Source organism: Pan paniscus, chromosome 22, assembly GCF_029289425.2.
Source record: "Pan paniscus chromosome 22, NHGRI_mPanPan1-v2.0_pri, whole genome shotgun sequence".
Classification (NCBI taxonomy): domain Eukaryota; kingdom Metazoa; phylum Chordata; class Mammalia; order Primates; family Hominidae; genus Pan; species Pan paniscus.
This window is the reverse complement of record NC_073271.2, coordinates 14,834,281-14,861,269: the sequence shown is the minus strand read 5'-3', so window position 1 is coordinate 14,861,269 and position 26,989 is coordinate 14,834,281. Positions and strand designations below refer to the sequence as shown.

General features: G+C 33.6%; 1 protein-coding gene across 2 annotated transcripts in view; it reads left to right on the top strand.

Annotated features, from left to right (window-relative positions):
• Positions 1-26,989, top strand: part of TMPRSS15 (transmembrane serine protease 15) — a 136,410-nt gene that overhangs the window by 36,435 nt on the left and 72,986 nt on the right. For both annotated transcript variants that reach the window (XM_063601254.1, XM_034947976.4), the window contains 6 exons: positions 4,161-4,269; positions 9,544-9,650; positions 15,546-15,686; positions 16,358-16,507; positions 25,349-25,454; positions 25,758-25,908. In XM_063601254.1, coding sequence (XP_063457324.1) covers positions 4,161-4,269; positions 9,544-9,650; positions 15,546-15,686; positions 16,358-16,507; positions 25,349-25,454; positions 25,758-25,908 — 764 coding nt within the window. The remainder of the gene's footprint in view (positions 1-4,160; positions 4,270-9,543; positions 9,651-15,545; positions 15,687-16,357; positions 16,508-25,348; positions 25,455-25,757; positions 25,909-26,989) is intronic.

Here is a 26,989-nt window from a genome sequence, read left to right as displayed (position 1 = left end):
TGACTATAGCTGAAACAAGATTTCTTTAAATTGTTTTCGTCTTCTGATTAGAATTACATCAGCAGGAAAGTTCACTTTTTAGCTGACCTATGAAAAGGAAAGATGCTGATTCACAGCCTTTAAGCCAATGCTTAACTCTTTGGAAGTTGGCAAGTGTTCTCATAGTTTGCATGCCTCACGTGTATATGCATAATACAGCTTGGTGAGTGAGCATAGATCATGTTTGATTTATATATCCTGGAGATTTGAATGCCATGAGCAAAGACACAATTAGTGAATATTCAGCCAGCAGAGGGAGTTCTTCGTGGGTCCTAAGTGCTTACCCTTATGTGTTGCATCCTATTACAGGCAACATTTCTGATAGTGCAATCAAATGGCTGCTATAATTTGACAGGCTCATTTATCTTCTACTTAGATTTTTTTTTCTGATGCTGCACTAGAAAGCACTGCACAGTCTAATAAGTCACAATCCTAAACACCTAGTCATCCTACTCATCCACAACTGGGTCATATATTTTTTCCTGAAAACCTATCCTGCTTCATTCATGGTCATTTGCACTATCAGGTTCTCCAGAAACATCCTGAAATTAAATGAAAAAAATGTATAAGAAAGTGCCTTACACAAGCCTCTGTCTTGAAAAGATAATATTTTGGCATTCTGAGCGTTGCTATTAGAAATACTTCAATACTACTGTAATTTTATTTTAAATACATTTAGGAATATTCTCTATATTTGCTTGAATGCAGGAATTGACTAGAGCCTCGTTAGAGCAGAATTTGACCTGTGGAGTATCCATTCCCACTAAAACTTAGTAACATGATAGAATACTGGACAGGAAAATTGATCATGTTCTTTAGGACAGGCTAAATACTATGATAAACAATCTTAACAATAACAGTTTATTTATCACCTATATCACGGTGCAAGAAAGATGGCAAAGGGTTGTGCTCTAGGCATTCAGGATGCCTGCTCCTTACTTGCCACTCTCTCTGCCCCCAGAGTCCTCTACTGGATCCTTCACAACCAGCTGACTGACAAAGGAAGAATGTTACAGATATGTTCAGAAACCATATTTGGAAATAGACACAGTGACTTTTACAATCGTTCATTGGCCAACTCAGTCACATGACCTTATCTGACTCCAAGGGATATGGGGAAGTGTAGTTTAGTCATGTGCTCAGGAAAGAACTGAAAGAGGGTTTGTCAAACATAGAACCATCTTTGAAACTAGAGACGTAACATGGCTTTCTGGAAATCATGAATCACATTGTGCAGCGCAAAGCTGTTGATACCTTTCCCAAAAAAATGCGTAGTGAACAGGTGGGAAAAATGACTAAAATTTTATCAGCTTTACAAACAGGTTTTTACAAATGCTTAAAGGGATCTTGTTTTGTTCCCTTTCTCTCTCTGTGTGTGTCTCTTTTGCATCCTCCTATTTGTTCTGGAATATTATTGCAAATGTGATCTGTATTCTAACTTTAAGAACATTGAAAAAGATGGAAATCTTTAAAAAATTTTCTGTTTCTTCTTTTATTTATGCTTTCCCCCCTGCTTTTCAGTTCAAAGAGTGGGTGATGTCATTGCGATAGTGATAGATGTATATATATATAGTGATATTAGGCAATATACCACAGTATGCTCTAGAATAAGGCTGCCTTGCTTTAAATTGTTGCTTGTAAGCTAGGAGGCCTTATGGTTATTATTTAACCCATATGTGCCTCAGTTTCCCCCATAACATCATAGAGTTGTTATGCAAATTACATTCATACATATATAATAACTTTAGAAAATGACCGGCACATAGTAAACACTCTATAAATGTTGGCAGTTATATTTTAGCACTGATAAGATTGAGCACCCTACCTCATTGCTTCCTAAGTATTGTAACTCAAATATAAACTTTACAATAGCAGTAGACTTTACTACACTGTCTACAATCTTTGAGTCCATGTTATTTCTCGACAAACTGTGATTTAAAAGCTTTATATACCACATAAAATGCAAGCAAATGCCATTTTTGTTTTTATGGTCTTTGAATCTAAGGCATTAATTGCCCTGCTTGTTTGGCATGGTTTACAGTGGAAAAGAGCGTTGAAGGTGAGAAAAGAGATTTGCTTTTACAACTGGAAAATTATTTAGCAAGTCATTAAAAAGTCACATATTTTACTATCTATCTTCAAATCATGACAAATTAGCCTTAATTTTCTTTGTTTGTTGCAGTAATCATTATGCATAAGGCAATTCAGTTAACTCAACAAACCACTATTTTTCTTTCTTTCCTGTGATCTGTGCCGGATTGTTCAGAATTTAATCCTTGCTTCTTGACTTATTATCTTTTCTTTTCTTATTTTCGTTCTTTTTTTCTTCTGGAAATCAGGTTACCAAATCATAAGCTAATGAATTAATTCCTAGGCCATTGTTTTTAAGCAGACTTTGAATAATAAACTTAAGTTACCAAAGTAAATTTTTATGCACCTGAAAAAATATATATACCAAAAAATAGCAAAAACCCAATAAACACATGATATTTTTATCAAGATTTCTATTTGCTATCTAATTTTTAATGTATTTATTTTATATACATAAAATATTTTGTCATAAAATAGCTTGTATTATGTAATTTGATAGAATCACTTTATAATTTTACGATGAGCTTTTTCATAGCTCAGTTTAGAATTAGCTTATTCTAAACACTCAGATTCCAAAAACGGCAAATTAATTTTGACATATTACTTTGATTTTTCTAACCTCCATTAATGTTTCTCCGTATGAAGAATTTTTAATCTATGCAGAGAAAAAGACACATTGTAAGGGTCATAATTTTAGAATATTGTGTCAACATAACCAAGTAACTAACTAGAAGGAAGATAATGTAAGAAAGACTAAAAGTTGTGAAAATCAAGGTGGATTTTTGCATATACTATACATAGCAAGTGTATGAAAAAAACAAAAATCTCTAAGTTATGGCTCCTGGTTCATGCCTTCAAGAAGATTTTAATCTAGTTGGAATCTATTCAGATATAAATTAAAGGCAACTAATAATGCATGACATTAAGGAGAGGTTCATGAAATAAATCTACTATGAAAACCAAAAGAGGAAAATGAGTAATTATGGAAAGCAAAAGGCTTAATCAGGAGTATTGAATGAAAATATAGAAAACATTGAACTAGTTATCTCCCAAAGGAGTAAGAGTAATGAACTTTAAAAGATGGACTAACAGATTTGTTGGATGGAATTCTGTACAGGCCACTAGTACCATCATTTTCCTGGCCTTATTCTAATCTTTTTCAAGAAAACATAGCACTTTGTACATATATTTGAAATTCACCTAGCTCCAATTTAATTATAAAAATAAGACAAAAAATGACTGGTTATTTGTCTGAACTGGCAGTTTTCAATTCAGATATATTTATTTCCTTGCAAATATGGAAGAATACACTTAAAGTGCAGCTTAGGGAAGGGTGTTTAGAAAGACAATGCTTTTGGGCATGGCGCAGTGGCTCACGCCTGTAATCCCAGCATTTTGGGAGTCCTAGGAGTGCAGATCACCTATGGTCAGGAGATCGAGACCAGCCTGGCCAACATGGTGAAACCCCGTCTCTACTAAAAATACAAAAATTATCCGGGCGTGGTGACCGCCGCCTGTAATCCCAGCTACTCCGGAGGCTGAGGCAGGAGAATCACTTGAACACAGGAGGCCGTGAGCCGAGATCGCGCCGTTGCATTCCAGCACACGCAACAAGAGCGAAACTCTGTCTCAAAAAAAAAAAAAAAAGGAAAAAAGAGAAAGAAGAGAAAGAAAGAGAGAGAGAGAAGGAAGGAAGGAAGGAAGGAAAAAGAGAGAGAGAAAGAGAAAGAGAGAAAAGGAAGGAAAGAAGGAAGGAAGGGAGGGAGGGAAGGAAGGAAGGAAGGAAGGGAAAAGGAAGGAGAAAGAGAGAGAGAAAGAGAGAAAGAAAATTTTTCTAAAATATTTCACGATAGGATGTGTGTGAGTATTTGAACATGGCTAATAGGTTTCAAACATGAAATCTTACTATCATTTCAGTTTTATAAAATAGCCTTGTACAGGTTTTGCCATGAATATTCTGTGAAATGTTTTGCAGCCAATTTGAATCCCAAGATTGTTTTTGTCTAACATTAATTGGCATCGTTTTGCAGCCACAGTTTGTGATGGAAGATTTCTGTTAACTGGATCATCTGGGTCTTTCCAGGCTACTCATTATCCAAAACCTTCTGAAACAAGTGTTGTCTGCCAGTGGATCATACGGTAATACAAGATCTTATCTTTTCTGTTCTTAAGTCATAAAGCGTTTTTCTGATGCAACGTCTTATTGCTTTCAGTAGTTTTTTAAAGAATCATTGTTTTCATTAACTATGAAGCAAAAACCTCCCAACTGAAAAACTGTACAAAAAACTATACTATCATTTTTAACCTTTTAAAAAGCTATTCTGCGCTATGAACAATACTGTCTAATAAGTGGGGTCATCTCATTGGGTTCTGAAGCAAGTTTATTTTTCTGTGGTGGACATTATTCATGTGCGGCCAGGCAAACAACATACATGTATGTCTGTGTATCGTGAGAAGTAGAATTTCGCATCTTCTGCATTTGTCTATAAAATATTTTCTTTCTCATTTTGCTGCTTACCATGTGGAAATCTCTAAAGGTGTGATTCAGTTACAGCAGATTAAGAGCAGGGAACAGCCTCTATACATGTCTTTCTTACTATATCTTGAAAGACATTTGGATCAGTCAATATGTATTTCACCTCCACATTCTTAATTCAATTAACCAACCCAATCATGAAGATAATCAAAATAATTAGGCTGCTGATAGCTGATCTACCTTAAAGTTTACCTAAGCATTTTCATAGACAAGGAACACCTTAAGTTCCTTCCGGATATTCCAAGGATAAAAAGAATTTGTATTCATATAAATATAAGAGATCCTGAAATAAACTTATTAAAACTCTTAAAAGTAGGACTTCTTATAGCCTTAAATATGTTAACATGCAATGTAAGTCTCCAATGAAAACTTTCTTGTTAAAATACTGAATATTTCCCCAACAGAGCATGCAGAATAAGTGCTCCATAGAATTCACTATGAAAAATTATATTCTAATTAGTTCATTTCTATTAATAGCTAGATGGGATTATGGTTTACCAGTCTGACCTATAGTATAATTTTAATCATTGTGATTATATTGATGATGATTGATATTGATGATTACATTTATGATAGATTATATTGACATATAATACCTGATTAAAGAAAGTTAAAAGTCAGAGCCTCAGGTTCTTGCCAAACAGTATGAAATGGCCCAATAACTAATCACCCAGGTAGACATATCCCAGAGAGGAGATGTGAGAAAAAGATTGTTCTATACACACTTACTTGGCATTGTTCAAGGAAAGAAGAATATCCCTTTATTTTTTATTTCGATTTGGAGTGCAGCCCCTTGAGAGATATGTAATATAACTAAAAACACAATTTCCTTTGTTTCCTGCTCTAGATAACATGCAATTGGTGTGTCAAAAATAAGACTATGAATTAAAAATGGAAGTTCTAAGTAATTCTTGCCAATTGAAAAATTAACCAAGTTGGAGAATATTGTTTTCAACCTACATTTGTATGTGTTTATATATCTATATAAAGCATTTTTCTGATGCAGAAACACACACACACACACATAATCACTTCAAACTTAAAAGAAGCATTTATAAATGTCTATTAGCATTGGTCATTAGGAAAATAAAATATTAACTCTAGCACTTATTTAAAATGTCAATAGAAAGCTGTAGAAAATCTTAAATATCTTTCACTGAAAATGGAAAGAATGTAACTAATCTGCATAATTGGGTACACAACTATTTTTATGCAATCTTTGAAATTTTATTAATACCAAATAAAAATAATTTAATTGCTAAGTTCACTTCTTAATAAAGACAGGTCACATTTAGAGGGTTTATGAGCAGAACACACAATAAACTTTTGCTGTAATGATAATGTCCTTTACGCAAAAATTATCCTATATTAATTAAAAATTTTATGGCCCTATTGTTTTTAGTTTCTTTCCATTACTTAATTTTTGAAACTATTTAAAGAAATCTATGATTGATAAATGGATTATTTTAAAAACCTGAAGAACCTAAGATGTTACCCCAAAACAGTGTACTTTATGCTAAAATGATGATTTAATTAATCACACAAATAATCTATTTTTTCTCAAAGCTGATTATTATATTAGTGATGCATTGTACCAAATAGTTGTTTTCTTTCCCAATAGTGATCAGATGAGACTAAAGACAATAATTTTTCTATAAGGTTTAAGATCAATTAAATATAGGAGAAATGTTTAAGATGCAATTAAACTATATTTTGAGCAGGACCAGCTCATCCTTTGAATTACATTAAGACCACAGTTAGCATACAGCCAATAGTTAAGAATATAGTTATTGGAGACAGTTTGTGTGGGTTCAAATCTAACTTCTTCAGATTAAGATCTTCAGATCAAGACCTTCACACATCATCAGATCAAGATGTGTGATCTCAGGCAAATAAGTAAACCTCTTTGACTCCAAATTTCTGTGTCTGTAGAATTCCACATCTCTAAATACTATGTTCAAAGAAGTCATTATTAAATATGATAATGAATGTAAAGTGCTTAGCCACATATTAAATGCTCAATAAAAGTGGTCTATAAAAATATTAACTACTGACACAATAATACAAAGTGTATAAATTAAATTTAAAGAAATTTAATTTAATCCCTTCAAAAAATCAGAAGGTAACTGAAATATCTAATATTATAACAAAATCTGATTATGTTCTCCAATTAATCTTACTTTTATAAATCCCTGTGGTTTTATTGGAAGTGAGTTGAATTTTCTGAATCAGAAGGAGGTGGAAAATCGTCGGCACTTTTTTGTCTCTTCTACCTCCAAATATCTATTTTGGAAAAGCAGAGGTACTCTGAAAGCAAAGCGTCCTAGGGGGCTCCTCATGCTTGCGTTCCTTAGATTGACAGCTTGAAAACATCAGATGAAAAAACACTCACCATATTCTTGCCCAGGCACACCAGAACTTTAGTTAAGAAATCATCTCTCAAGTCTGCCTATTTCTTCCATCTCTGTCTATTCCAGCTTGACTCCAGATTCTCTAAAGGTCTCACCAGCAGGCTCACTCCCCCAGTCCTTGAACTGACATAACAGAGGCAGAATTTAAACAGCTTCAAACTTAGCTTTACTTTCCTTCTCTGTCTAGTCTGGGATGATCTTCTGCTCTCTCACCTTGATCCCCTTACCTCTGCCGGTGGTTACCAGACATGTCTTAGAGTAGCCATGAGTGTAGCATCTCCTGCATTTACCTATCATACTTCAAGGGCCCTCAAACCTAAGAGCTCATCATAATCGCCCTTGGAGCTTCTCAAAATATACATTCCAAAATACACTCTGGAACTGCTGAATCTGATACTCAGGGCTGAAGTCTATAGGTTTATGCTTTGGGTTTGTTTTTTTTTTAATAACCTACCACCATTCTAACTTTATGTCCCTTACAGCAAACACCAGTAGGTCCAAAAATCTGAGTTTCTGCTTAGTTGTCTTTTAATGCTGCCCTGCTAGTAGCTGCCATTGCACTAACACCAACCCCACTACTTGAAGACTAAACTTCAGCCCTGAACTCCACCCCACTGGCCATAATTATAGTATGGTGTTTGATCAACCTGAGGTCTTGCCACAAATGAACAGTTCTCAACAATGACTTTTAGACTTTCAAAAATTAACTAACTCTGTGAAGAATGTCCTTGATTGCCTTATTGGCCACATTACTGCTGGTGGTGAACCTAAAAGCCAATCTTGCCATGTCCCTGCCTGTAGGCCTTGTTCACTCAGTATCCTCCATGGCCAGAGTCAGAGGCCAGACCACTTCTCAGGGCTCCTGCTTTGCCTTGGAAACTAAATCTCTTAAGTATTACTAGCCTTTTTAATCCTTTCCTGGGTCCATTTGCAGATGATCTAGCCAAACTCATGCCCAAGGTGGCTTAGATGTTTTCTCCCATACACACTTTTATTTCTTTTAGCCATCTCCCTTCCAAGGGGTTCAGAGAAACTTGGTACTTACAAAGCACTTGGAGGAGTTATTTACATTTCTGATTATAACACTTTAATGAGACAGTGGAGTTGTAAATAGAGGTTTCACTAAGTCTCCCCTCTCTGAAACTATTATCTGAAAATGAAAATAGTTTAAATATCAAATTTAAATTTTCTGATGAACCTGTCACACTTTTCCTTCTATGCTCTTATACCGGCAGCTAGATACATTATTTTTTTATATCAATAGCATGCACTAGTTTCTACAAAGTATTAGATAATACAGGAATGAATGAATTAATCCCTGTCCTTGAGTCATATAAATTCTGTTAGGAAAGACATTTAAGTATGTAAATAACAATTATAGAATATGATAGCTGTCATCTTGATGGTATGAACAGTATACATGAATTGTACAATTTAACATAATTAAAATGTTCATACTACCCAAAGTGATGTACAGATCAAATGCAAGCCCTATAAAATACCAATGGAGGTTTTTTACAGAAATAGAAAAAAAATCCAAAAATGTATATGGAATCACAACAAAACCTGAATAGCCAAAACAAACTGAAAAAATAACAAACCTGGGGTCTCACACTTCCTGATTTCAAAATATATTACAGAGCTATAGTAATCAAAACTGTAACGTACTGGCAAAAAGACAAACACATAGACAGAATAGAAAGCCCACAATAAAGCCTCACATATATGATCAAATGATCTTCCACGAGGGTGCTAAGACAACACAAAGGGGAAAGGATAGTCTTTTTCCACAAATGATATCGAGAAGACCTGAAATGGTGCAGCTGCTATGGAGAACAGTGTGCAGGTTCCTCAAAAAATTGAAAATAGAATTCCCATATGATCCAGCATTCCCAATTCTGAATATTTATCTCAATGAAATATCTGCACTCCCATGTTCATTTCAACATTAGTTATAATAACCAAAAGGTAAAAAGAACCTGAATGTCCATCATCCAATGATTGAACAAAGGATATGTGATATATATATATGAATATTACTCAGTCATAAAGAAGGAAATCTTGTATATCATACAACATAGAAGAACCTTGAGAACATTATGCTAAGTGAAATAAGCCAGTCACAGAGAGATAAATACTGCATGAATTCATTTACATGAAGCATAGAAAGTAGTTAAACTCATGGAAATGAAAGGAGAATGGTGGTTGCCAGGGGCTGGGAGTACTAAGCAATGGGGAGTTGTCATTCACTGATATAGAGTTTCAGTCCTGAAAGAGTTCTAGAGATCTGCTGTACATCATTGTGTTCATAACCGGCAATACTGCACTGTACACTTAAAAATTTAAGAGAGTATATATCATATTATGTGGTGTTCACCACAAGAAAACACATATGAATTCTAGAATGCATTAAGAAATATGACAACTGTTAAAAATTTGGTAATCTATTTTTTGCTTTTAATTTAGTGTAAACCAAGGACTTTCCATTAAACTGAGCTTCGATGATTTTAATACATATTATACAGATATATTAGATATTTATGAAGGTGTAGGATCAAGCAAGATTTTAAGAGGTAAGTTGAAACAAATATACAATTACTTATGAAAATGAAAATATGTGGGTAAATTTTTGGAGTGGTATGTTTTCCCTTTGATTTTGAAGTGAATATGGACTTGAAACTTATAAAACTAAAAAAAAAAAAAACAATTGCTTCTCATTATAAAAATTAGAAAATTAGTGCTCTATGTGATCTTCATAATAAAGCAGTTACGTTTTAACATTGTCCTCTCCTAATTAATATCTTAAAAATTATGTGAAATTTGTCAAAGGATTATAATTATATATTTGGTTACCATACATTGTTTAAATGTTAGTCCCTATTAACCAAATTCACACAATCCCTGAAAATTACTATTCTGTTTTCTCTGCATTGCGTAGGCTGTAAACTCACAGAGGTTCTGTCATTTTTTATGTTCATCCTGCTCCTCGGTCTCCTGCAGGCTATTACTAATAAAGTGGCTAAAACACTGTCTAGCCAAGGAGATAGGCTAAGTAAATGATAGATGTGGATGGATGGTATTGTTACTATATAACCATTTATCGTTACACATGGACGGGGCTGGAAGCTGAAAAGAGGGCAGGGAATGCCCTAGTAATATGTTTCTATTCATGCCCCTTTGTTCCACTGGGCCCCAAAATGCACAGATCTATTCACAGTAACCAGTGAAATTAGGGGCAAAATTCCAGGGGGAAATAAAGTGAGGATGAGGTAGAGAATGCGGAAATGAAGCCGAGGGAATAACTAGTTTTCCTCGCATGTTGGAGAAATAGTTAAGTGTTCTAGAGCTAAGATAAGGTTGGTGACACCTGTGATTAAATTTTATATAATAACTTTATTTTAAGAACTTTGCCTCTCAAATTGTATTTATGGGTAATGAAAAGTGAATCCTATTGAATAATTTTTTACAGATTTAATGTTTTGAGAAGTATTTAAGCATATGCTAATAATATCTCATTTTTATTAGGTATTGTTGTGTGATACTCTACTGAATAATCAATGTGCATTTTCTTATTTAATATTTTCAACAAACCTGCAAAATATGTTTTACAGAAGAGTAAAATGAGGTATAATATATTAAATTACCGTAAGTTCACAGTGTTGGAGGCAGAAATCAAAGCCCAAACTCTCTGACTTGAAACATAATACCATTATTCTTTGTGCCTTAAAAGCCCAAGTACAAATATCATAATGAGTATATATAAAACATGTGAACTCATGGTAAGTCACATTTGCTCTTAAAAAAAAATGGGCCAACCAGTTCATAATCTATTTCTATAGCTGATAAATGCAGTTTTTTAAAATTATGATCAACATAAATATTTACATAGGTGGACAAATAGGTTACTTCATATAAATATTTCCAAAGACTAATGTGACATTAATAAACTTTACCATATATTTTCACCTACACTGTGTAAAGGAGTGTTGTCAGCACTTTGAGTTGACTGACTAAATGCTCTTCCAAACCAATTATGTAGGTGATATTATCATCCCTATTATACAGAAGATAAAATCTAAATTGGTAGAGGTTGGGGGCTGAGTAAGTGGTAGGCATAAGATATTCTCATGTTTCTTAACTCTTCAAATACCATGGTCTGTCTAAATATTATTTTCACATGGTTAGGGTATCAGCAATTTGTGAATAAATTTTAAAATGTTTAGCCATAGTGATGTGACTAATACGCAATTAATTGCCATAAAAATATAATAAGAAACTGAATATCCAAGCAGAAAACATCAATGAATATGTAGTTATATTATAATAGGTAGTTGCTTAATTTTAAGATATTCAGAATAATCATTTATTTTAAAGTTTTGAAAATTAAATATTTTAATTATAATCTAAAAATGTGAGAAAGTGTATTGGGTGTTAAATTTTACAATTAAAAATTCTAACTTTTTCTAAGAAAACTAATAATATCTTACAACTGGCATCTAGCACAAAGTCTGGTGTATTGTAGAAACTCAAGGTTTGTTTATTTGAATTTACACCAACTGGGATATATTTCTATCATATGGTATTATAGTGTATAATCAATGGAAACAAGCAGTATTTCCCATAAGTGTAAAGTTAATTTGTATGGTAATAATGCAGATACTTTCATTCTCAAGTCACAAGCTCATCTTTCCCTAAATGTTTTAGCAATTTCTTTATGTGAAAGATGCTTACAAGGTTTGCTTTCATTAAATTCCAATTCAAAATATACAATCTCAAATACTGTTATTATTTGTACAATATTGGAAATATATAAATTTTTTACTTAGGGTAAGTGGGATTATATAGAGACAATGTAAGGAATTATCATCATAAAATAGTTGTTATATACCTGATTAGGGGGAAATCAGCATAAACAAATCCTAAAGGCATTTTTTCCATCATTTTAATCTACAATTGTGATGCAAAAGTTCTCTAACTGCTAAAAAGCGTCAGAGAAATACAGACATTGTGTAAAGTGATAGTGCAGTCTTCAAATAATTATGAAAATTGAAGTAAATCAAAATAGAGCGTTGGGAAAGTTATTTCAAAAGTGTTTTCTTTAAGTTGCAATGATGAAGGTATAATATTGAATTCAATGGTTGTAATAATTATTAATACTTCATATGAAAGGGGTAGAAGACGGTGAGTGAGCTTACTTAATTTAGTGTTCAGAAAAATCTATAAATGTTTTTATGCATCTTCAAAGAAAGACAACAAAAATGCCTAGGTTAGCACACTGAAAACGGTTTCAAAATGCTTAGCCCAGGAATTGTGTCTCTGAGTGCATAGTTGTTATGCCATTCTTTATATCTCAAGTGCTTAGCTGGTATTCCATTCCCACAGGACTGCTGACAATATATTTCTAATACTGTAGCTTAACATTGTGTAAGGCCATGCTTATCCTGAGGCACACAGAAGTGTGCATAGCTATAGCCAAAGCTATGCAATAAACATAGTGTATATTCCTGAATTGTCAACTTATCCTACAACAAAAATAATCACACTGCATTATAGAATTAAACAATATAGGCAAATATTATTCAAAGCAAAGCATTTTCAACACATTTTGTGCTTTTATTAGGACACTTTTATGTATACTCAGAAGTACCCATTAATTCACTTCTGTTGATAGGGGTATGTTATGTGGAAAAGTTTATTTTAGCAAGCACTAAGTTTGCTTAAGTCATCCCTTTCAGAAATTCTCAAAGATTCGCCAATCATAGTGCCTGGCAAAATTAAAGATTCCTTCTTTAGTACCCCCATAGCATTTTTCCCTTATATAATAATTTTATGGTTATTTTTAATAACTCACCAATATAAATTCTTCTAATAGAGGAAACTGGTTACTTCTTTTCTATGTCATCAGCACTTGGCCCCAGACTAAATTCATAGTGGGCACTCACTAAGACGTGTTGAATATATTAGAAATTATTTTATAATAAAGATGGTACTCTAGTTGCCGCCTTTTCACTCTTATAAATTGGATAATATAAGTAGTTTGAACTAGATCTGTTGAATCCTATTCTGTAGAAAGTTGGTCTTCCCCGTCCATTGCCCTCTTTCCAAATTCCCCACATCTGTATCATACTTCTTTCTTCTTTCACAAAACCTATTCACCAGAGCCTTTGCTGTTAGTAGACAAATGATGAGTTAATTCACATTTAAGAGTGACTGCTTGATCAGTCTATGCAAATTAACATCCATAAAAGTTTTGGATTTTTAGTGAAGACATTGGATTTTCTTAAGGAATGTCTAAAAATTTATCAGTTGTGATATAGGAAAAAAGTCATCCTTTAAAAGATATTAGGTAATTGTTTTCTTTTTCTTTCAACACAAACCCTGTCTCATTTATGTAGGCAAATTCTATTACTCTATTTACTCACATCATGATATATGCCCTCAAATATTGATTAAAAATCTCCTATGCTTTGGTACAATGACAGAGGCACAGAAAGCATTAAGTCATGATCTCATCCTTTTCAAGGTTTACAACCTAGTTGGTGAGATAGAGAAGCAAAAGATAGAATTCACTAAGCATTTAGTATATACCAGTCACTGTCTTACATGAGAATTACTTTTACTCCTTATCACAAATCTTTATGGGAAAAAGTTGTAACACTACAGAAGAAAGGCACAGAGTAGTCTAGTAAGACATGGAACCAAGACTCAATCAAATACTGATGCTGGAGCCCCTGCTGTTAACCACTACCCTCCACTACTCCCTGGATTTGTAAAATACATGGCTTTCACTAGATCTGTAGTCCTGGGACTCTTATTAGGCAAGGAGACTTTAAGACTATCTGATGAAAGTTTTGTAAAATCTCTACAGACACATATTCTACACCATTTTAGGAGATTTTCATGTATCTCTGAAGCAGGTTAATGGAATTCAAGGTAAGCTCCTGGATTTTTTAGGCTAGCACAATTCTATTAGATATCGTGAGAATCCAACACACTATGAAATCCAACACACCAAGGGTGTGGTTGAACCACCAACCACATTCAAAGCCAGCCAGAGGCCACTGTCCAAGAGAATTCCATTGCCATGGAATAAAAAGCAAAAAAGAGGCAGATAGGTTTAAAGTTTCTAGAATGTTCACATCCCTTAAGTGACTAACACTTATGAACTCCAAAGGTTTTCAGTATGAGAAGTATTAAAATTACACAGGTATGCATGCTGCCATAGCAACAGTCTAAATAATAGTTCTTCATAAAAAACATTGAATGCGTGACACACATTTTGAGGAAAAACATTAAGATGTGAATCAATGCTTGTTCATGATGTCCTTTCTATTAGATTATGTTGAAATGCCATTGTATGTATCACATTGTTTCCTAATTACTACATAATCACAAGATATCTAATAGTTCATAAAAGTATCTCTTTTCAGAACTCAATGTTAAATAACTCACTGTTATTTAACAGTGGTTCATTGTCTCCTATCTGCAAGTATGGTATTTTTTATAGGCCTGAATCTGATGCCATGTTCAGATTGTCAAACTAAAATGCTAATGCATTGTTTGTTAACACTTTTTTCATTATCACCTCCACTAAGAGACCATTTCAGGCCTTGTTTTTTTCTAACAGCTCCTCGTGAAAGTCTAATATTTCATATGCACTATATTCTGTGTATCTGTTCATGGACTGTGGGTATATCTGAGCTTTACACATTTAAAAATTAAAACTGTTTTTCTCCCTCAAAACCAATTTTCACTCCACTAAAGGCAAGATCACCCCCTTTGAAAATGTATGTGCTGTACATTTTCATAAAAGCAAATTTTATGTAACAATGATTTTGTAAGGCATCATATGAAAGCTTTTTATAATCCTAGTATTATACTAACTCTAGACAATCAAAAATGAAAAAAAAATCCTCTAAGCAGTTTGTACTCAAGACAGACAAATATTACATCAATATAAAATGCTGTAGAAACAATCTTAAGTCACCTGGTATTATTTTGAGGTTGTATAGTTACAAGCGTAAAGAGCCAAACAATACTCTTTTGTTTCTGTTATTTTACCCAGATTAAGCCCCTGTGAGTGGGACACAGTAAATACCTGATAAAGCTAAGTTGACTTTAATTTTCAAAACTGCTTAACTAATGTTTCTTAGATGAACTTTGCCAGTAAATGAATGCATCTTTTCTATGTATATATAGTGCATAAAGCTAACAATTAAAAATTAAAAATACCTTTTTTATCAAACCATAAATATGTATAATAATTTGAGGCTTTCTAATGTTTGAGAGAAGAGATATTTTAATTAAAACAAATGTAAGACTAATGCTTTTAGTTAACTAAGTGGTATCAGATAGATATTTGTATAGATCAACTGACAAACTGATAGTTCAGTAGATGGACTGATGGATGGATAGATAGATGAACAGATAGATATATACATATAACAGTTGTTTATTTTATTTTGTAGCTTCTATTTGGGAAACTAATCCTGGCACAATAAGAATTTTTTCCAACCAAGTTACTGCCACCTTTCTTATAGAATCTGATGAAAGTGATTATGTTGGCTTTAATGTAACATATACTGCATTTAACAGCAGTGAGCTTAATAGTAAGTATTATTTATTTTTTGGCTTTTTAATTTTTAGATGCTTTAATGTTATGATGGAATTTTAAAGGTAGCAGAATCTAAAATTTTCATGATGCAATTTTATAATGAGTATCTTGTATGTGCATCTTTCTCTTCTTAGAACTTAAAAAGAAATGAGAAATTGGACAATGGTTTACATTTTTCAAAGGAATCAATTAACCAATTTGAGAAAACTTATAAATCACTATAAAATCAAATTAAAATTTTATTTGCTGCAAGCATTGCAAGTTACAAAATACTAGCATAAAACTAATTCAGAGAAAATTCTACATAAACTTAATTTGGATCAAGGTATTAAATTTAGTAACAGGAGAGAGAAAAATATGGAACAAAGTTTATGTGGGTGAACCAATGGAAACAAGATGTAAAACTTAAAAAACGAGAAACTTATATTTGCTAATACCCTGACAGAGTATAGGAAATGTATTAATTTAACACAGTTGGCAACAAAAAGCTGTTTTAAAAAAAATAAATAGAATGCAACAGAGTTAAGATCAATAAAAAAATAATGATTTTGTACATACCACTGAAGTATAAGCTGTGTAAGGTTAGATTATTTTCAATACAATCTAATATAACTACTCACATTATGGACTAAATTTTTTTTATTCCTTCTTTTTTTTCATTCACAGATTATGAGAAAATTAATTGTAACTTTGAGGATGGCTTTTGTTTCTGGGTCCAGGATCTAAATGATGATAATGAATGGGAAAGGATTCAGGGAAGCACCTTTTCTCCTTTTACTGGACCCAATTTTGACCACACTTTTGGCAATGCTTCAGGTATAATTCATTTAATTCAGAAGTCAAAACGATTTTAATTCATAAATCAAAAGGAAAGAGGTATGTGTTGTACTGCAGTGTAAAGTGAGCAGTATTAAATGCAAAAGTCTTTTTGGGTTTTTTAAAAATTCAATTAATTAAATGAAAAATGGTAATCAAACAGGCAAGTAAAAGTGAGTGTGTTTCAAGAAATATATTGGTTTACCCTATATATTTGCAAAATGTTGAAAAGTACACAGAGGCCATTAGAGACAAGACTAGGTTGTCATCCTAGACTTGCCACTTATTATTAACTAAGTAGACTTGAGTGAGGCAATTAGCTTTTCTGAAGTTTGGTCTATTTGTCTTAATTTCGTTTTCTGACTGTACATTGCTAATGCACAGAAATAAAATGGATTTTTGCATATTGATCTTAGACCCAACAGCAGTCCTGCTGAATTTGTTTGTTATCTCCGATGTTCCTTTAAAGAATTCCTTAGCATTTTCAACATACAAGATTGCATAATCTTGAAACAAAGATAGACTTGCTTCTTCTGAGAAGCCCTATGGAAGTCTGATTCTAAAGCATGCTAATAGGGCAAGGTTGTGATTTCTAAGTACATTTTTCATCTGAATGAGATATTAGAATTGATGCCAGGTGGAAATATTAGAGACAATAATATTTTGCTGAGAAACCAGAAATCATGGTGAAATATTAGAAGCTAAGGAACTTGTAGTGGGAAGATCAATCATGAAAGTCTTGGAACACATATTCATAATACCAAATATAATCACTGAAGTGAGAGTTACAAATCTTAGAAGGAATGTATAAGGAAAATTACAAAAAAAAATACAGTGAAAAGTTGTGAATTTATATAATTTTCTTAGTCAAAATTCATCTTATAATATGACTTGCTGATAAGAATACTATCTCATTCAAACAAACGTTAAAAGCCACCTCTAACCAGCTATGGTTCTAGGCATTAAGGATACAGGTCATATACAGTAACTTCCACAAAGTCTGTCCAAAACCTCCAAGTTGAAATTTTTTTCCCCTTAAATATTCTAAGCACCTCTTCCGTTTTTCCTATTATATAGCATTATATTTACTCACTTATTTGTTTCTTTTTACCACAGTATTCTTTTCAGGAACAAAAACCTAGTCTCTTTTAACTTTGAATTAATAGGGCATGTATTAGTCCATTTTCACACTGCCATAAAGAAATACCCGAGACTGGGTAATTTATAAAGGAAAGAGGTTTCATTGACTCATAGTTCTGCATGGCTGGGGAGGTCTCAGGACACTTATAATCATGGCAGAAGGCAAAGCAGACACGTCTTACGTGGCTGCAGGCAAGAGACAGTGAGTGTGTTTAGGAAGAAATGTCAAACACATATAAAACCACCAGATCTTGTGGGAACTCACCATTATGAGAACGGCATTGGAAAAATTGCCCCCGTGATCCCATCACTCCCACCAGGTCCTGCCCTCAACACATGGGGACTATGTAGATTACAATTGGAGATGAGATTTGGGTGGGGACACAGAGCCAAACCGTATCAGGTATTCTCAGTGCATGAATGTAATTAACATGCAAAAATTATTTTTGAATATGTAAATAAATATCTACAACTTTGACTCAAGTAATTTCTGAATAAGTTATTGACTGAATAAAATAGTTTCTAAAGTTAACAAAAATTCTAAGCAAATTGGCATTGCAATTTGTTATTAATGACCAATTACAAAGATTAATATTCCTGATTTTAAGACCTGAAAATTAAGTGGTTGATTTAACATAAATTGTGAGTGACATTTAGTTAAAGGACTTTAAAGAGTTAATGTTTTTCAAGATAGAAATATATCTGACTAATCCTACTTCTTTAGAGAATGATATCCCTAGAATATCAAAATATGGTTCATCACACTATTTCAACTTAATAAAAATAGATTTTAGTAAAAAGTGACTACTTTAATATATTTCAGAGTCATCAGTAAAAGCCCCTTCAAATGTATTATTTTGTTCTTTTATTTAAGAAGCATTTATTGAGCTCCAGGCCTTATTCAAGTCATTCAGAATATATCTGTGAACAAAATAAACCAAATTTTCTTCTCTCATGAAACACAAATTCTAGCAAGAAAAAACAGTAAATAGGAAATATATATATATATATATATAAAATTAATTGTTTCTTGGTGTGTTAAATGTGAATAGGTACTTTGGGAAAATGTGAAGCTTTGTAAGAGGATGGGGAAGGCAGGGCTAAGATGCTGTTACAAATTAGAAGAAGATGATCAGTAAGTCTCATTGAAAAAGTGACATTTGAATCAAAACTGTAAGGAATTGAAAGAATTAGCCACACAGATTATTCCAGGCAGAGGGAACATGACTGATCTGTTGAAAGATAGTTTGTGCGAGGGCAAGAGTGTTGAAAAGAGACTGGTGGAAGGCCATTGCCTAACTAGAGAAGAGGTCATGAGACTCAGATCAGTGGGAGCAGATGTGGTGAGAAAAGGTCAGATTCTGAATATAGTTTTTAACTGAAGCCAACAGGATCCAGCTAAATGAGTCACCAGTGTGGGCCTTCACATAAAAAATGTTCTTTATGTAAATGGCCAACCCCATAAGACAAAAAACGTTTAGTGTTGAAAATGATGACATGAATACTCTCATCCATAATTAATCTTCTTTGAATAAGTTATTTCCCAGAGCCTGATTCTCCATGGAAAAATCACTAATTGCGCAGCTGAAAACTAACCCCTACATGATAATCACCCCAACTCTCTGAAGGGGTCTGGCCTAAAACAGTCAAATAATCTGATCTTTTTTTTCTCTTTACTGTAATAAAAAAAAAAGTTTCTACCACACTTGGACAAGAGTAGTTAGAGGAAAGTGCAAAAAGCATTTATATCTATTGACTATGACAGATACCTTTTATGTGGTTGAAATCTCTGATGTTCAAATTATCATTTTTCTGCTTTTATGTCATCCTAATAAGAGATAAAATAACTCCACTGATATTTGAAGAGCATAAGTACATTAAAGGGGAAAATGGTTTCGGCTTGCCAACAGATTAAATAACTAAGGAAATAAGATGAAACTGACCAAAGTGAAACGGGTTGAATGTCAAGTGGAGGTTTTAAATAGTCGGGTCTGAAATGAACTCTCAGGAGAAAGCGTAGTAGCAGGAGTTTTTTAAAGTTAGACAAGTCATATAATGAGGACAGATGATAGGGTTTAATAGGTCCTCTCCAACTCCCATACCTGTGATTTCATAATCAACCAGTTATTCCTCTCCAAAGGGCGTTTTTCTTCTAGCCTGCTTTTTTATGTGTCAGAACATCCTATCTCTGAAATGAAAGAGAATTAAATATTTCTCGATGTTCCTCTTATCCAGGCAGGTTTGTTGTTTGTCTTATTGTTTTGTTCTTTGCCTTTACCTTAAGTGACAGAAAAGACTAAATGAAACAGATAAACTTTGAATTAATACTGCTTTAGGTAAGAACACCTAAGGCTCTTAATTTTTCTAGTCCTTCTGAAGAACTCTCTCCTGGTTAAGCTATGGCTTCTAAATCTCTGTATTGTCAGCAGTCAGGGTTTCTCTGTACCTCTTAGAAGCAAAAGGAATTGGTCAAGAAGGTGGTATTGAGGCAGGACAGCATCTTGAGGTGCTCAGAAGTGGCCCATTCATTCAGAAGGCTCAGGAAAAATGAGGTTCATAATATGTGGAAACTTCAGAAATATAGGGATCGCAGAGGACTACATAGCTCAAATAAAATGTTTCTTTCGTTTCCTTTACCAATGAAATTGCAGTTGTTTGTAATACTGTGGGAGGTAGTATAGTTTAGTAGTAAAAACCATTGAAATATAGACCCTGGAGTCTTAGCCAGGTTTAAATCTTAGCCCTGCCATTTAGGCAAGTTTCCTATCTTCTATTTCTGCCCCAATTCCCTTATCTGGAAAGTGAGGTTGAGGACAATAGGACCTGCCATTAAAGGCATGTAATAAACATTAAATTGATTGCTATGTTTAGAAAAAAAACTCTGAAAAATGCCTGACACATAGGAAGTGCTATATAAATGTTAGGTATTATAACTACTTTCTTTTCATACTGCAAAAGTATTCAAGAAACATACATTGGCTGTGGTACTGTTCTAAGTCATATGTTGGGGAGGAAAATAGTCACTCTGCTCAATTTTCAAAATCATATTAGTTCTTTTAGATATCTTCATTTAACTTAGCATATAAACTTTCTAAAATAAGTGTAACTTTAATGTTTTAAAAGTAATATTTTTATTTTCTTATCTTTCCTGTGATATTGAATTTTAGGAAATAATATTACTTTCTAAAATTGATAAAATCTGACTGAATTTAGGCCATGCATCAGTTTAAGCTTTTAATAATATTTATCTACTAGGTTCAGCTAATTTTACATATGTATTTACAAATCATGAAACAATTTGCATCAGCCTATTTCCTTCTTGAGAGGGATTTCTAGGATCTCAGGAAGTTCTACTATCTCTCCAGTTTCTGCTATCTCTATATCAGATCAGCACATGCTCAGAAGTTTTGCTTTTTAATTAGGATGTTGGGTGGAAAGAGGCTAGGTTCAATTCATGAAGAGATAAGCAGGAAAAAGTGATGGAAAGAAGTTTTAAGAAAAACCTAATAGTTCAAAAAAGAGATCATTACAGGCTTAAGTAAACAAAGTGTATTCAATTTTCTGGGGCTTATTTATTTGTTTAGAGACAGGATCACTCTGTCTCCCAGACTGGAGTACAGTGGCATAATCATAACTCACTGCAGCCTCAAACTCCTAGGCTAAAGAGATACTCCCACCTCAGCCTCCTGAGTAGCTGGGATCACAGGTGCATTCTACCACACCCAGCAATTTTTTTAAATTTTTTATGGAGATGGGGCCTCATTATGTTGTCAAACTCCCCCTTCTCTTTTTTGTAAAAACAGCCACAGCTATCATTATTATTAGTATAAGGTGGCCTCTCTTTTTAAATTAAGTGATCTTCCTGCCTTGGACTCCCAAATTGCTGGGATTACAGATGTGAGCCACCATGGCTGGCCAATATCCTGGGTTTTAAGTTGACTGAGATTGATTCTAAGAGCTCTAGAAGACATTTCAAGGAAGTCAAAGGGTTTTAAAAGAAATTATTTTTGACCATATAAATTCCCATGTGGTTATGAAAAAATCTCTTTAATTGTTCCTTTTATGTAGAAATTTAATAAATTTAAAAGCAAAGCAAATCTGTAACAAAAATATGTTAAACGACAGACAGCTAATTCATATCAAGACAGAAAAAAAAATGAACAAAGTGTCTTTCTTGTTTCCAAAAGTTCTAGCAAGTTTAAAAAGTCACATATAAACATAAATAAAATATACAACAGGCTGGGTGCAGTGCCTGATGCCTGTAATCCCAACACATCCAAGGCAGGCGGATCACCTGAGATCAGCAGTTTGAAAGCAGCCTGGCCAACATGGCGAAACTCCATCTCTACTAAAAATACAAAAATTAGCCGGCCATGGTGGCGTGAGCCTGTAGTCCCAGCTACTCTGGAGGCTGAGGCAGGAGATTCACTTGAACCACCGGAGGCAGAGGTTGCAATGAACCAAGATTGGCTACCGCACTCCAGCCTGAATGATGGAGTGAAACTTCATCTCAAGAAAAAAAATATATACATGACAGAATATACCGAATGACATCAGAGAAGTACAAAGTGCCACTGAGAATTCAAAAGAAAAAGTGGTTACTTTTAATTGGGAGGCCTTCTGAAGGAGATGACAGCTTGATTTAAATGACCTCAAAAAACTGATACGATTTTAACAAGGTACAATTGGAAGGGGAAGTGGAAGGACGTAAAGGAGAAAAAAAGAAGACACAAAGTGTCAAAAAATTTCTAGGTGTTTGGAAATATTAAAATTATCTAATTTTGCAGAAGTGCTCTATGGAAATAGATGAAGTATAGGCGCAATAGCCGGAAAATGACATTGAGGTCATAACACAGGGGCCTCAAATATCAGACTGTATTTGTATTTGGTTTAATAAGAAATAAAGAGATAATAAAAGATCTTGAATAAGGGGCTAATTTGATTGTGCATAAGAAAGTATTATTGAGCAATGGTGTAAGAGATGATTCCCAAGAAGAGTCAGAGAGCTAGAAGTGAGATGCACTTGGAAATAGTGACAATGATGGTCTGTCTTCAGTAATAGTTCCATGCGTTGGGATGTTTCTACTCTGCTCCCTGGTGAGATAGCGCAACAGACATGTTGTGTGAATGTGAGTTTCCATACTTTAAGTGGAAGCAACTGAATGTACAGCTAATTGACAGCTTCTCAAATTAAAGAAGCAAACTGAAACTGTGCCTTAATAAAATTATGTAAGGAAAAAAAAGTGATGGATAATCTTGAGAAGACTTAGGAGAGATGTAATAGTGGCCTTTAAACTTTTGTAGAGCTAACAAATATGTTATATTGTAAATAGTCCCACAAGGCAAAATTAGTTATAATAGGTGCGTATAAGCTTATTTTTTTAAAAAAGAAAATAATTTTCTAATCATGTTGAAACGGAATGGGATGCCTTGGAATACAATAATTTCTTCTGCATCTGGCATCTGTTAACCAGAGATCAAGTGATCCCTTAGGGCAAAATGTTATAGATGAAATTTAAGGACAATTAGTGGTTAGACTAAGTACAGTTTTATGTAAACTACAAATCTCTACTCTTAAACTTTAGCATTTTATAAAGGCTTTTATTCATCTTCTAATTTGTTAACTAAAGAATGTAGCTGATATCACAAAAATAGAAATTTAATGTTATATATTATTTTACTATATTCAATAATATGCAATTCTATATGATATTTACTCTAGGCAAGATTTATAAGGTACTATAGTCTACATAATTAATTATGTTTTACCTGATCACTGACAAAAGAACTCATAGCATCATATTTTGATCATACTGAAAACTCCAAATATATTACTGCTTACTAAGTGAAAAACAGATTCAAACTATTTCAAATTATAACTATTGACTGTGAATGTGGCCAAACATAAATAGGAGCATGATGTGTGTTTATATAATTGTAGCTAATTAGAAATTTTTCTGAATAGGCTAACCATTTGAGTATTTATTAATGATATTCAGTGGAATTTTTTTTTTTTTTTTTGAGACGGAGTCTCTCTCTGTCGCCTAGGCTGGAGTGCAGTGGCACGACCTCGGTTCACTGCAAGCTCCACCTCCCGGGTTCACGCCATTCTCCTGCCTCAGCCTCCCGAGTAGCTGGGACTACAGGCACCCGCCACCACGCCCGGCTAATTTTTTGTATTTTTAGTAGAGATGGGGTTTCACCGTGTTAGCCAGGATGGTCTGGATCTCCTGACCTCGTGATCCGCCTGCCTCGGCCTCCCAAAGTGCTGGGATTACAGGCGTGAGCCACCGCTCCCAGCCATTAAGTGGTATTTTAATTATTTATTCCCCAGTTATGTTCTAAGTAATCAAAAGTAAGGTAAATTCAAAAGCGATTTGGAGTTGTGCATTTGAAGATTGGGTTGTGGGACCTCTCTTCTGTATCTAGGCCACTCTTCTCCATTCAGTCATATAATTAGAACACTAACAAAATAGCTAAGATATGTACTCATGAAATATTACAGCATTATATAAAATAGGAGTAATGTGTTAATAATATAAAATGTTAAACACATTATTAATAGTTTGTCATATAAAGCAAATGAATGTGTACATATTACATTTATTAAGCCACTTGACCATAATTTCACCTTGATAAAACACTCATTTATTCTGAATAATTTTTGCCTCACTGGTCTAAATATGCATTGATATACTACAGGCAGTTCTACTAGCTTCTTTTCTTTATGCCTTGTTCTTACTTTGCATCCCATAAATGAATGAGTTTAAAGTTTATATGCAACATTGCCTATATTTTTCTGTTGCAAAGCACAAGAGAGAAGATGCTTGATTTCAAGTAAACACTAAATTTCATCATCTCATAAAAAATTGCAGTCCAATCAAATTAGATTAATCCAACATCACATTTGCTTTATATACTATTTTGTTACTTGATTCTTGCTTCCTGTCATAATATGTGAGCAGGAAACTAAGAATAAAATAAATTCCCCTAAGAAAATGTTCAAAATGTTATCCCAACAACCCTTCGCAAACTTCAAATGACTGAAATCATTGGTTGGAAGAATGAATTTCAGACCAAAAAGCACTTTATGCAGTGGCTTGTGCTATTTTCAAAGCTTTTATATGGATTAGCATGCTTCCTGCTTCTCAGTGATCTGATTACTTATCGTTCATAGGAATAAAGAAAGATAAGACTGTTTTAAAATAAGGCAAGTTCTTATTTAGAGATATGAAGTGTTCAGTGAAATATAAAACTGAAAATCTTAGAAACTCTTAAATTTGCCTTCAAATTTGTATTTAAATATATGTGTATATTCTGAGTTAGTCTACCAGCATCTCTAAATATCCTCATGTGAATTAATCAAAATATCTAGTAAACTAGAATTAAGTCAGGAATTGGACTGAATAATTTAGTGACTCATAATAAGTCAGAATTTTATATATCCTTGGTGGTACTCCACTTCAAGACTCTTGTTTAATAAAGTGGGAGGCCCAGTGTTAATCTATTTTTGTCAATAACAATCTGTTATGGCAAAAATACTGCTTTCTGAGCTCGAGTATAGTGTCCTGTCCACTATATTAAAATATATTTCCTTAACCTTTCTTCTTAAAGTTTTTCTTTCCTGCTTACAAAGTCTACTTGTCACACAATGAAAATGCAATATTTAAGTGAAATAATTTTTTTTTGATATTTTTACAGGATTTTACATTTCTACCCCAACTGGACCAGGAGGGAGACAAGAACGAGTGGGACTTTTAAGCCTCCCTTTGGACCCCACTTTGGAGCCAGCTTGCCTTAGTTTCTGGTATGTTGTAGACACCTGTTTAAACGCTGTCTTTTTTAATGGGTAACATTGCCTTGCTCAGGCCACCAGGCTCATATTTCACTAAGATGTTGGCTAAAGTTTTAATGCATATACTATTACTTTTCCCAACTGATAAGCAATAAAACATTGATTGATAGACACCTCTCCCCATCCCCAGCAACTCCAAAACCCAGAAGGAAAAAAAAGATTATTTCAAAGAAAATAAAAAATTTAGAAAAGCTCTGAAAAGGACTTATTCTAATGTTGTAGGAATCCAAACATTTTTGCTTCTTTCCAAACTAGGTATCATATGTATGGTGAAAATGTCCATAAATTAAGCATTAATATCAGCAATGACCAAAATATGGAGAAGACAGTTTTCCAAAAGGAAGGAAATTATGGAGACAATTGGAATTATGGACAAGTAACCCTAAATGAAACAGTTAAATTTAAGGTTTGCAAAATACTTTATTATTTATATTTGTATTCTTTTTGTGTGGAACAATTATATTTAGAATGATACAGTGAAAAAATTAATTTATTTTCTGAAGATAATCAAGTCACTTTCTCTACTTGCCCAATCTACCTCACATTTTACCTTGGAGTATTTTATTTTTATTTATTCAATAGCCTATTAAAAACCATCATTGAGGAACAATGTACTAATGAAAATACAGCTTATAATGGTCCATAAAATACATCGAAGTCTTTTAGAATATTTCAGCTTCCTTCAGCAACTTTCTAGCATAGGCCAACCATTTATCTCTAAGCCCTCTGCCTACCTACAATTTTCAGCTTTTCACAAATACCACCTAGGTCAACCGTGCCCTATGCCCATAGCCATCCACCCACCCTGCCCCACTCTGATTTAATCTCCACGTATTTCCTTCAGAAACAAATTATATGAGCTGTAGCATTGGGAAGTCTCTGATCATTTATTTCACATTAAGGTGAATTAATTTTTCAAATAACACTTTAATGTGTTCTCTTCCTGAGGGTCTTTGCAATTAAAATATGGCATAATAGAGGCTATTAGTTTGACCAAATTAATAATATTTTAAATGGGTAATTTCAAACACAAGAGTATCACTTTCAGAAGATGTATATTTGGACAGACACTGCCATCATCAAAGGCTTCAGATTTTCCCCATGACTTGGTGTAAGGTAGGCAATAATTAATGACTCTCAACTGTTTTTCTCCCATCATTCTTTCCTTCTCTTCCTTTTTCCTTCTTTCTTCTTCTTGATCCTTTTATGGGACATTTCCTCTCCAATTTTGTTTTCTGATAATTCAGAGAAGGGTAAGGGAAAATGGAAAGGCCAGGGAGAAAAGAGACAGCAGAAGGGGAAGTCAGTATTGCAGTGGCCAGATGTGGCTATACTCACTGAGCATCTTTTCTAAATAATATAATTGGATCCAGTTTCTCACAGCCCATGAGGTGGTGCGAGAGTGTCAAGTTCTACAGATACGTGCACTTCGGCTTTGCCATTTTGTTGTGAAATCATGAGCAAGTCACCATAGTCTCCTTGAAATT